The 11,783-nt window shown below is 42.5% G+C and overlaps 1 protein-coding gene across 1 annotated transcript in view; it reads right to left on the bottom strand.

The window, feature by feature from the left end:
* WDFY3 (WD repeat and FYVE domain containing 3) overlaps positions 1-11,783 on the bottom strand; it is a 242,492-nt gene that overhangs the window by 151,492 nt on the left and 79,217 nt on the right. The window contains exons 5-6 of the mRNA XM_045284341.1: positions 9,313-9,474; positions 582-774 (exon numbers count right to left, since the gene is read on the bottom strand). Coding sequence (XP_045140276.1) covers positions 582-774; positions 9,313-9,474 — 355 coding nt within the window. The remainder of the gene's footprint in view (positions 1-581; positions 775-9,312; positions 9,475-11,783) is intronic.

Here is an 11,783-nt window from a genome sequence, read left to right as displayed (position 1 = left end):
ATCTTCTTAAAGACTTTAAACTATAGCATCTAAAAAATATTCCTTTTTTCAGTAGAAAAAAGGGGGAGGGGAATAGGATATGGCACAGAATTGAAAATATTGCCCAATTGCACATTTGTAGCCTAACTAGATTATTACAATTTTTATAGATACACATCATTTGGAACTTATGAGAACTTCTTACCATTGAAATGTCCCAGCATGAAACCCACCCATGATCATCCATTCTCACAATCACCCTCTAGGACAGAATAGAACTGCCCAACATTGTTTCCAAGGCTGAACATTTTTTTTTTTTAAGCTGACAGCCCCATCTTTCTTCCTTGGAGTAGCTGATGACATTGAATGATCAAATTGCATGATATTTGGATGACGTCCCAAACTATTCATAAAAAAACAATAACATTAAATTAAATAATTCTCAAACCAATAAGTCGATCACTGTTTTCCTGGCAAATTTATTATTTAATTTAAAAGAGACTCTTTGAGACCTGAGAGCTTAACAGAAATCTGTCATCCCACGAGGAAAAGGAGAGAAGAGATTCAGAACAATGACGATGAAGCCCCAAAGAGATGCTCACCATGAATATACTTCACTACATTGACACTAAGACCATGACGGGATATGGTCATAAGGACTTCTCCGGCACTCTTCCGCCAAGGCAGGTTGTAGGGAGGGCACCAAGAGGTTATTGCACTGAATAAAAGCTGGAGATCATCTTTCTGAGCCAGCTCCTCCGCCGGAGAAACGAAACTGCACAGTTTCACTAAGATCTAGAACACACAAAAACCAAAACATAGATCAGTACATGAATAATTGGGGAAAGGAGGTCGGTATGAATGGACTGCTATTTTCAGTGGTCATCCAGTCAATTCTGACTCTTGGTAACCTCGTGTGGGCAGAGGAAAACTGCTCCACAGGGATTTTCCCCCTGGGGGTGGGTGACCTTTTAGGAGCAGATCACCAGGGTGTCTTCTGAGGAGTCTCTGGGTGGGCTCAAACCGCTAACCTTTTGGCTAGCTCAGCACCATTTGCACCAAACAGAGACTCCTTCGGCAAAGGATTACATCTGAATATTATTGAAACATTCAAAGGTAGAAAAGACATCTGTATTCAGAAGTACATTACAAAGACAAAATGATACCTTATTTTAAGAACAAATAATCTAAGTCTACCGCCCAGTATTCACCAAGGTGTTTTTTGCATGCCTGGCCTGGAATGAGACCAACAGTTAAGGTCAACATTTTAGGTCTCAGTTTTTTAAGATCACGTGCCATCAGGTCAATTCTGACTCATAGCCACTCTATGGGACTGAGAACTACCCCTTTGGGTTTCTGAGACTTTAGATCTTTGCAGAAGTGGATGGCCTCCTCTTCCTCCTGTGGAGCAGCTGGTGGATTCGACCTTGTGGTTACAGCTCCACATATATGCCACTACCCACCAGAGCTCCCAGTTCCCCACTGTGGAAGGTAATATCTTCTCTAAGGAAGGAATATGAAGAGGGGTAAAACCAAAAATAAATCTTTTAAAGATCTTTTCAGATTCGTTGAATTTTCCAATCAAATAGAAAGAAAATCATAATATGAAACATCAATTTTAAAAGATCCTTTTGTCCATTGCCAAAAATCTCACAAGGATGGCATGAGCAATTCTCCCCTGTGGCTGCTACTTGGTGAATTTACTTGCTGGTTTCTGTGCTCAATGATTCTTCCTTCTCATCCCAACTTTGAGTTGGGAAAAGTTAACGCTCCTGGTCTGTGCTATATTTTTTCACCTACATTATTTTTAAAACACATATATAATAATGATAATTTATGAGATAAATGTACTACCCTTACCAAAAAGGGGGGGGGGGCTTTGTGAATATGGAGAATTTCAACATCGGTTGGAGAAACTGCTAAGTAAATATCAGTGTACTTGAAATACAGGCGTTGGTTAAAAAAGTATTAATACAGAATTATGGAAACTTCTATTAAATAAACAGAAACATCACGTGGTGAAGCTGTTGTTTCTCAAGGTATCTTTCATCTACATCTACAAATCCGAAGGCGTGCTTCCATCGCTGTAAGCCTTCCCTGGAATACTGTGTGCTTCCTTTGACACCACACAAAACAGCACCGTTGACATCCTCAGGGGACTCCAGTCGTGCTCCCATGGGTCCGTTTTCTTTGAGTTTAGGAACAAAACAAAAAGTCTGAAGTCAGGGCAAAACGGAGCCCGTGGGTTGGACCGGGCAAGGCTTCCAATGAGACCTGTATAGGGCAGCGCTTACTGTTCTAGAAGAAGCATGTGAGTGCCATGACTGAAAATCCGAAACATCCTCGGGTAACCTTTGCAGGCCTTCAAGTGACAGCGCAGCTTTCTGTTCTCTTAAATCATGCCCGTCGTCAGCCCATAAGGAACCTGCGTCTCTCGAAAAAATGTGTCAAGATTGCCCCTTTGGGACCTCAAAAAGCCTCTACAAACTGAACTCACTTCTCCGCCTTGAGCTGAACTGACCGATGGACCCCCTGCCCTCAGAAGTCACCATTTGGACTGCACCTTTCAGTGAGAGTTCATGGGTCAACCCGAGACTTGTCCCCAGTGATGATTTGCCCAATACAACTCCCGTCAGGAGCCGTGAGTTTGCTTTAAAACGTGAAGAGTGAGCTGAGTTTTTGTGCAACACTTTTGGGGACCCAATTGAACGGAAGGCCTATAATTGTAAACGTCGAACCAGATGAGATCTTAATTTCAGTAGCTATTGTATCAACATTGATAGATGGTCTTTCCCCAGTTTCTGAATTTTAGTCACAATTTCTTCATTTGTCATTGCGATTATCTTCCTTCCTTGGCTCATCTTTGCAACCTTCAATAAAACGCAGGGGCCATTTAAAAACTTCGTGTGACTGCATACCTGAAAACTTGTTGCAAAGCGTCTATGATTAGTGAAGATGTCCAATTGCGTTTTCTTAAAAACCTGCTATTACCCATGAGCTCAAAATCATTTCCTCACAGCCAAGGTACAGTATGCCCTTTTAAAAAAGGAAACCCTGATGTGGTAAGGCCAGTGCATTACTGGGAAAACTTGTCTGCAGCCATGCCCCAATCACACTGACATGTTCAAACACCTTTTATTAGGTATTGGCTCATGCATGTCTGAAATAGAGCCCTGTAGCAATACTTTTTGACTTACCCTCACATACATGCCATCTCTCAGAAAACTAATTCTTTCTTTTCCTATTCCCCAAAGTATATGAACTTGGTTACACATAAGATCTTTCTAATTTGTAACTGCCAGGTATCAGGAAAGGGTAGGGGGAAAAGGGTTAAGAATTCAGAGACACCAACCAGAAAACACTCCTAAAGGTCAAAAAACAGACCCGGAACTATTTATAGGCTTTTCTTTTTTTATGGTTTTTTTCCCCTTTGTCTAGTTTTTGTGATTATTGCCTCTGTATGTCTATCTAGATAAGATAGGCAGGGTAAACAATCCTGAGGATAAACAACTGGACTCATAGTTGGTGGGGCGGGTGGCACTGCAGGGGGGGAGGCTAGGCAAAAGAAGTGTGTCAACAATCCCAGGGACAAGAAAACAACAAGCGATCTAAAATTGGTGGCAAGGAGGGTGTAGGATGCAAGAATACTTTGTTCTAATAACCCAGCATTCTGTGATACCTTCCTGACATGATCACTGGAAACAAAATGGGTGCATAAGCTAATATGATGCAGAAAGCTGATGGTGCCCGGCTAACAAAAGATATAGTGTCTGGGCTCCTAAAGACTTGAACATAAACAAGCAGTCTTCTAGCAGGGAAGCAACAAAGCCCACAGGGAAGAAGCACACCAACCTGTGTGATCATGAAGGGTTGATGAGATCAGGTATCATGCATCAGAAGACCCCAAACAAACAAATATATTAATGCAAATTATGGGTGTCAGAGTGATGACCTAAAGCCCATCTATAGACAATTGTTCATTCCCTCACAGAAGGGTCACAAGGAAGGAATGATTCAGCCAGGGTGCAGCATAGCACGCACGAAACATACAACGTTTCTTTAATGCTTCTTCCCCCCAGTATCATGACCCCAATTCTACCTTACAAATCCAGTTAGATAGCAAAGCATATACACTAGTACAGATAAGAGCTCGCAACACAGAATATTGAATAAACCCCTCAGGACCAATAATGAAAGTAGCGACATCAGGAGGGTAGGGGAAAGGTGGGGGGAGAAAGGGGGAACCAATCATAATGATCAACATATAATACTTCCCAGAAAAGTGGGTGAAGAGAGACAGTGGACAATGTAAGATATGAAAATAATAATAAATTATAATTTATCAAGGGTTCATGAGGGAGGGAGGGAGGGTAGAAAAAAAGGAGCTGATACCAAGGGCTCAAGTAGAAAGAAACTATTTTGAAAATGATGATGACAACATGTGTACAAATGTGCTTGGGACAATGGATGTATGTATGGATTGTGATAAGACCTATTAGAACCCCCAAGAAAATAATTTTAAAAAAGGAATTCAGAGACACAACACTATAATATCAGGAAATTTAAAAATGCATATAGAGATTCAGTGGCTTAAGAACATAACAGGGGGGAGCAGGGTTCTAACCCACCCAGGGGGAGAGTATTGGTTATGTCTCCACAGAATGGGGAATGTGATGCAGACCCCACCATGGTGCACAAAACCTTGAGGACAATGCAACCACATGGAGCTACTCATGAACAGAGTGGGCTACAGGGCTGGCCCCAATCAGAGCCAAACTGACCCCCTCCTCAGAAGTATGTGCTACAGAGGACAACACTAAACCTACAGGGTAGGGAGAGGGGCCAGCCCGCCACACCCACACAGAAGCAAACCAAGAAGGAAGAGAGAGGGAGGGACTAGACCCCACAGCGGCACACCAAGCCCTGAGGACAACGTCCCTGCACGGAGCTGCTAAGGCACAGAGAGGACTGTAGGGCCGACAACAGCTCGAGCTATGATGACTGCTCGCTGGAGCAAACCTCAACAGAGGACCACACTGGGGACACATGGCAGGGAGTGAGTCCAGTCCGAATCCCCCACAGCGGGGTGAACCAAGAAGGTAACATAACAGACCAGCCAAGGGAGCAGAGCAAAGCCACAAAGCCCCTGGGGAGCCCCCAATTAATAGACTTCAGGCTAGGAGGGGCAGTTCCCAGAACCCCCAGGCCCAGTAGGGAGATAGTCATAAAGGTCAGCAGACAGACCTGGTATTATCTATGCCATTTCGGGGTGTTTTTTTGCTAGTTATTATTATTATTATTATTATTATATGTATTTTTTCTATTTCTTCCCCCCGCCTTTTTATTCAATTTTTTTTCCTTTTTGTATTGTCTCCATTGTTGTTGGTTTGCCTACCGATATAAGATAGGCATGGGAAGCAAGCCTAAGGAGAAAGCAAGGGGACCGAAGGTTCCAGAGGGGCTTAGAGGGAGGAGGAGGTGGGTGAGGGGGCAGTGAGCCAACGACTTCATAGACAAGGGAACAATTAAGGAATTAAAATCAACAACGAGGAGGACAAGGACACAGAGATCCTGGGGGTGCTGGAGCAACATAAGTCTAGTGGAGAGGAATTACTAAGAGGCAGAAAAAGGGCAAGTGGGAAGGTAGGAAAGGAGGAAGGTAATAGGAAACAGAGGAAAGATCTAGGAAGCAAAGCTATGGATAGAGGTATAAACATAGGTGTGGAATTATGTAAAATATTAATTCATAAAAATAGAGGTATTGGCATAGGCACATATATTTATATGGCAATACATTGAGGAAGTGGATGGACTTTGGGCCTCTGCTCAAGCCCTCCCTCAATGCAAGAACACGTTCTAACAAACTGGCAGTTCTGTGATGCTCACCCTCCCCGCACCATCTCTGAAGACAAAATGGGTGCACAAGCAATTTGTGGTGAAGAAAGCTGATGGTGCCCAGCTATCAAAAGATAGAACATCTGGGATCTTAAAGGCTTGAAGTTAAACAGGCAGCCATCTCACAGAGAAGCAAGAAGACCACACGGAAGAAGCACACCAGCTTGTGTGATCCTGAGGTGCCAATGGGATCCAGTAACAGGCATCAGAAGACCCAAAACAAAAAATAAACAAAACATATTGTTGAGAATGAAGGGGACTGGAGCAGAGACCCAAAATCCATCTGTAGATAATAGGACATCTCCTCACAGAAGGGTCACAAGGAAGGGATGAGTCAACCAGGGTAAAGTATGACACCAATGAAACTCACAATATTCCTCTGGTTCCTTGAGGCTTCCTGGCCTCCCAACATCATGACCCCAGCCCTGCCTTTCGCTTCGAGCTAGACCGGAGCATGGGCACAGATAAGAGATAAGTGCTCATGACACACAGAATCCAGGTCAGATAAGCCCCTCAGGAACAGAAAATGGGAGTAGTGATACCAGGAGGGTAGGGGGAAGGTTGGGAAACATGGGAGGAAGAAACCTTGGGGGAAGGAAGACAGTGGTTGGTGTAAGATATGAAAATAATAATAATTTATCAAGGGGTCACAAGGGAGGGAGGAAGGTAGGGAGGGTAGAAAGAGCTGATACCAAGGACTTAAATGGAATGTAAATGCTTAGAAAATAATGATGGCAATGTATGTACAAATATGCTCAATATAATTGATGTATGGATTGTTATAAGAGCTGTAAGAGCTCCCAATAAAATGACCTTAAAAAAATAAAAGCTTGGAAAACCTATTGAATACCCATTGCTTTGTGACATGTGTCTCTGCTGCAAATGTACACACAAGTGGTACAGGATGGCATATGCTCTGAACACTGCATGGTCCGTTATACTTTTGTCAGTTCTGACCTTACTCCTATCTATGTGGGTGGAGAGTTGAAAATTTAATAAAATAAAATGCTTTTCTCGAAATCAAATGCATACTCCTAATGAGCTAGATTCAAGGATTCCTCAAATTTGCTGGCACTTACGTAACTGGTACTGCAATCTTTCGAGGCAAAGGCATGCTGGCACATGAACCAATTGAACCTTTTCTTTTTATAGGAGGGGACACTGAAAGTGTACCCCCTGTCCCTCCTCTGCCCCTGGATGAGCCACTGGTATCTGTGAGGACTCTGTGGCAGTCAAGCCAAGGTGGCAGTGCAGTAAGTGGTCAAATCAACTGAAGGGACAAAGTCGAATGCCTGTAAGTATGACCACCTGCGAAGGTCTCAGAAAGCCATCTGTCACCTGACACAGACAGAGGGTTTTCATCCATCACAAGCTCAGTGCTCTGAAAATATGTAATATGTTTGTCTAAACTGGTTCCTTGACAAAGTGGTAAAAAGTAATGGCTAGCAGGTGCTGGGGAATTAAATCAAGGAGGGGAGGCACTAAAGGGGGCTCTGGGTTAGGTAGGAGTCAGGACACTTGGGTTTTAATCATGGCCACTCACCTATGGTAGATCACACACCTGGACACCACGTTCCACAACAAAAAAGTGAAGAATTACATTGAAATGACCCTTTTGGCTTTAGTATTCCACAATTTAAATATGCTAATATTAACATGCCACATTATTTGAAAGTTAGCACTCACTGTTTCCAAATTCAGGGGATGGGAGAATGAATTTTTTAAAAAAATTTCCTATGCTAATTTAGGCATTAAAAACGGAAATAGAAGGCACCAGTATCATGAGGCGAACATGCCATCATTTGTATCCAGTTCTACCTCAAGGTACTGCGGAGGGCCATCCATTCGATTCTCTCTCCCTCCTCCTGTGATGGAAGGGTAGTGGTGATGCTGTTGTACAGGCAGCAGAAAAGCTACTTTTATTTAAGGTCTGCTATGTACAAGAAGTCCTTGTGTAGGTTGGGTGTTTAGTTACTAACTGCAAGGTTGGTGGTTCAAACTCACTAGTTGTTCCTTGAGAGAAAGATGAGGCTGTCTGCTCCTATAAAGATTTAGTCTCAGAAGCCCAAGAGAGGGTTACTATTAGTCTGAATCAGCATGAGAGCAGAGGGCTTAGACTTTGTATTAAGCAGAGCCAAAACTTCACATATTTTATTTAATCTTCATAAGAACCCTTTAAGTAAATATCATTTTCTCTATTTTATAGAAATCAGCATCGTAGGTTAAAAAACTTCACACACTCAGATCTAGTCAAACAAGTGCGCCCCCACACCCACTCCCACCCAAGAGGATGGAATATATATTAAAAAAATTATTATGAATTAGTTGAAGATTTACAGAGCAGATCACCAGGCTCATATTGAACCACTCATATACATCTTGTTATGTGGCATTCACTGCAATCTCCCCGAGGTACCATCACTTACCCTGCTTCCGCCCTGTGCTTCTGTCTCCTTTCCTCCTTCTCTCCCAACTCTCGGAACGTCGTCTTTAAGGAAACGCTGCCCTTCTGATCTTAAGTGGTTGATTATTCTAACACCAGGGTGAGCTCAGTTCCAGACTGGAAGGACTGCCTAGTAGCCACAGTCTTGGGGGTCCCACTTGTCAATGTGGGCCCAGTAAGCCTCAGACAAGTGGTTTTCATGTTCAACTAGGCCCCAGAGTTGGGCTTGGACTGTAAGTGCTATAGATGGCTTGTCTTGAAAATGTTTTCTTTTCCTTAGAGAGGCTATGATCACGGTGCTATAGTTCCCAAGTAGCTAACAAAGGTCTGTTCAGTGAGAGAAGAATGGAGGACTGAGGGGAAGGGGCTCTATAGGCATAGGAGAGGGGAGGTGACAGCAGCTACAAAAAGACACTAGTTTATGAGTTCAAAGTTAACAGGTTACACAGCATCTGTAAATAATAACTTTGAAATTTCCCTGACATAAAACATCTAATGTAAATGAGGCTGATTATCAATGAGTAAGTCTCCCTTCCTTGATTGTTTTAGAGATGTTGTTGACATAGCACAGGAAAGCTTATTAAGTAAATCTGTTCCGAGAAGCACGCTTGCTAATGCCTCACTCAGATTTGTCTGAGCATCAAGGGGCCGATTCACAGAACGGTGACAGTTACCTGGGACAGTCACGCTGACAAAGTGAAATCCTGCAGAAAACGCAACAGAGCAGCTGTTCTCAACCTGCGGGTTGCGAGTCCTTTGGGACGAATGACCTTTCACAGGGGTCGTCTGATTCATAACAGTAGCAAAATGACAGTGATAAAGTAGCAATGAAAATAATGTTATGCTTGGGGGTCACCCCCACATGAAGAACTGTATGAAATGGTTGCGGCACTGGAAAGGTTGAGAATCACTGCAGTAGACAGACCCTCTATTCCAGAGAGTAACCATTTCCCTCGACAGAGAGCGGTGGGCCAGGCCAGAGGCACCCTCCTCACCTGTACAAAAACTTTCTGGAGCAGTCCTCGTCGCTCTGCTAGAGGTAGCTCATTCTGTGCACCTCCAACTGCCTCAGGCACATGTGGAAGGTCAAAAAACAGATACAAACATTTAACCAGGGTGGAAGGCACTGACATCGTTGTCATGCAGTCCACGGTTTTCTGGAAAAGAAACCGATAAATCAGTGAATTGATGGAAAGGCCGAACTGGAGTTATGCAACTGAATGGGGCAGCTGAGAAACTCAGAGTGCAAGCCAACAAATATTATCAAAATGACTTTTTATTTAATTACATTTTTATCAAAATGACTTTTTACAAAACTGCAAGGAAAAAAAAATACCCAGGGCTCAGAAATATGCTAGTTCCCATTTGGAAGACCTTATTTTTTTCCCCATTAGAAAAAAAATTATTTTATTGGGGGCTCTTACAGCTCTTAAATCACAATTCACACATCCATCTATTGTGTCAAGCACGTTTGTACATATGTTACCATCATCATTTTCAAAGCCTTTTCTTTCTACTTGAGCTCTTGATATTAGCTCATTCCCGCCCTCCCCTCCCCCCACCCCCTCCCTTATTTTAACATGTTCTTGAAATTCTGTTTGTTTATTGTTTAACTACTTGTTTACCAAGAGATAGAGATGACTCTTTATGCCAGCTTCAGGATTTCAAGAAAGCAAAACAAAAACTATGTACTACCATGAACTTGATCAAATGGACTAGTTTTGCTGTTACTGCTGAACAGCGGTTTCTCTCCTATAAAATGAATATAATGGCACATACTTGGGTTACTATGAAGGAGATATAAAATACTATGTGCAAAAACACAGTCAGCACTAAATAAACTGTATATTAGTAATTTCTTTACTTTCTACCATTTAATCTTTATTATTGTTGTAAATTCTTGGAACTAGAAGGACACTCGAGAGATGTAGCCATCACTGGCATCAATAAATGTCATTATGGATTGTGATAAGAGTTGTACGAACCCCCAATAAAATGATTTTAAATCAATCAATCAATAAATGTCATCTTCAAAGATTTTTAGAGGAAGAAGTTTCAGATCACCTTACAGTGAGCCTCTAACTACTTTTGTGATGTACATTTATAAAAACTTCCCATGATGCAGTTTGGAGTTAAAACTCCTTACAGCACTAGCGATCAATGGGTTGATTAGTTTATTTTCATCTTTATCTAATAGTTAAGTAGCATCGAGGCTATGTCAGGCAATGTGCTAAGAGCTGAGCGTGCCAGGTTGAAGCCTCCCTGCTTTTCAGAAGATCACGCTCTTGGGAGAAGCAGATTCACCAATCAGTACACGTGAAAGTCGTAATTGCCATCCGAGTGAACAAGGCACACACTGCCAGGGGTGCAGGAAGTTAAGAGCATAGGTTGATAGGCCACAGGATACAGGATGCCTAAGAAATCAGAGTCCAAAACTTCTGGCTCCTTAAAATGGCTCATCTTTTATGAGTGCTTGTCATACAAGAAGAATCAGGCTGCGAACACAGTATCTCCTCACGTCCTCGTCTGCCCTGTGGGGTGGGTACTAGGACTGTAAGGCTCTTACTCTGCAAATGTAACAACTGAGGAGGAACATTCACATGCTCAGCTGAGGTCAGCTAGCTGATGAAGTAGTAGAGCCGGGATTTAAATACCGTATATACTCATGTATAAGCTGTTTTTCAGCACATTTTAATGCAGTTTTTGTGGTAAAACTAGGTGCCTCAGCTGATAATTGAGTCAGCTTATACTCGAGTATATATGGTTAAAGTTGATGACCAAGTAGAGACCCATGTGTGTGTGTCAGAGTAGAACCAGAGCTTTGCAGTGACTGATTTTACAGGAGTGGAACATCAAGGCCTTTCTTCCAACTCACCACTCAGTAGACCCAACCGTCCAATCTTTTGGTTATGTAGTGAGTATTTTTAACTTCTGGAGCACCCAGAAAATCCTCCAGGTCAAACCAAATTCACTGCCATTGAGCTGATACCCACTCATGGTGAGTCTACAGGACAGCATAGAGCTTCCTGTTTCTGAAGATCTTTAGAGGAGTAGAAAGCCCTCTCTTTCTCTTGGAAAGCAGCTGGTGGTTTCAAACGGCTGCCCTTATGGTTAGCAGCCCAACGTGTAACCACCATGCCACCAGGGCTCCTCAGAAAATTGTAGCACTAGATGTAATCCTGTATTGTGTTTTGTGGTTGTGTCTGTTTACTCTCTGTTGTCTACATGCTGAATCAGGGCCATATTTTTGCAATCTCTGCTGCCCCAGCATAAAATGACATTCAAATAAACACAAACAAACGGTCTAAAACCAACACAGAATTTTCTTTTTGACTTTTCCCAGTTAGATTATGAGTAGTTTTCCCTCTCTGTTAAGCACAACCCATTGTCATCTCTATATTGATTGATCTGAAGTATCACTCTGTCTCTAATTCGGCATTTGGCAACATTCTAGTAGTGTGTGTGT

This window comes from Echinops telfairi, unplaced genomic scaffold, assembly GCF_000313985.2.
Source record: "Echinops telfairi isolate 266 unplaced genomic scaffold, ASM31398v2 ScPeMD7_7468;HRSCAF=8506_0, whole genome shotgun sequence".
Classification (NCBI taxonomy): Eukaryota; Metazoa; Chordata; class Mammalia; order Afrosoricida; family Tenrecidae; genus Echinops; species Echinops telfairi.
This window is presented reverse-complemented; position numbering and strand designations above follow the sequence as displayed.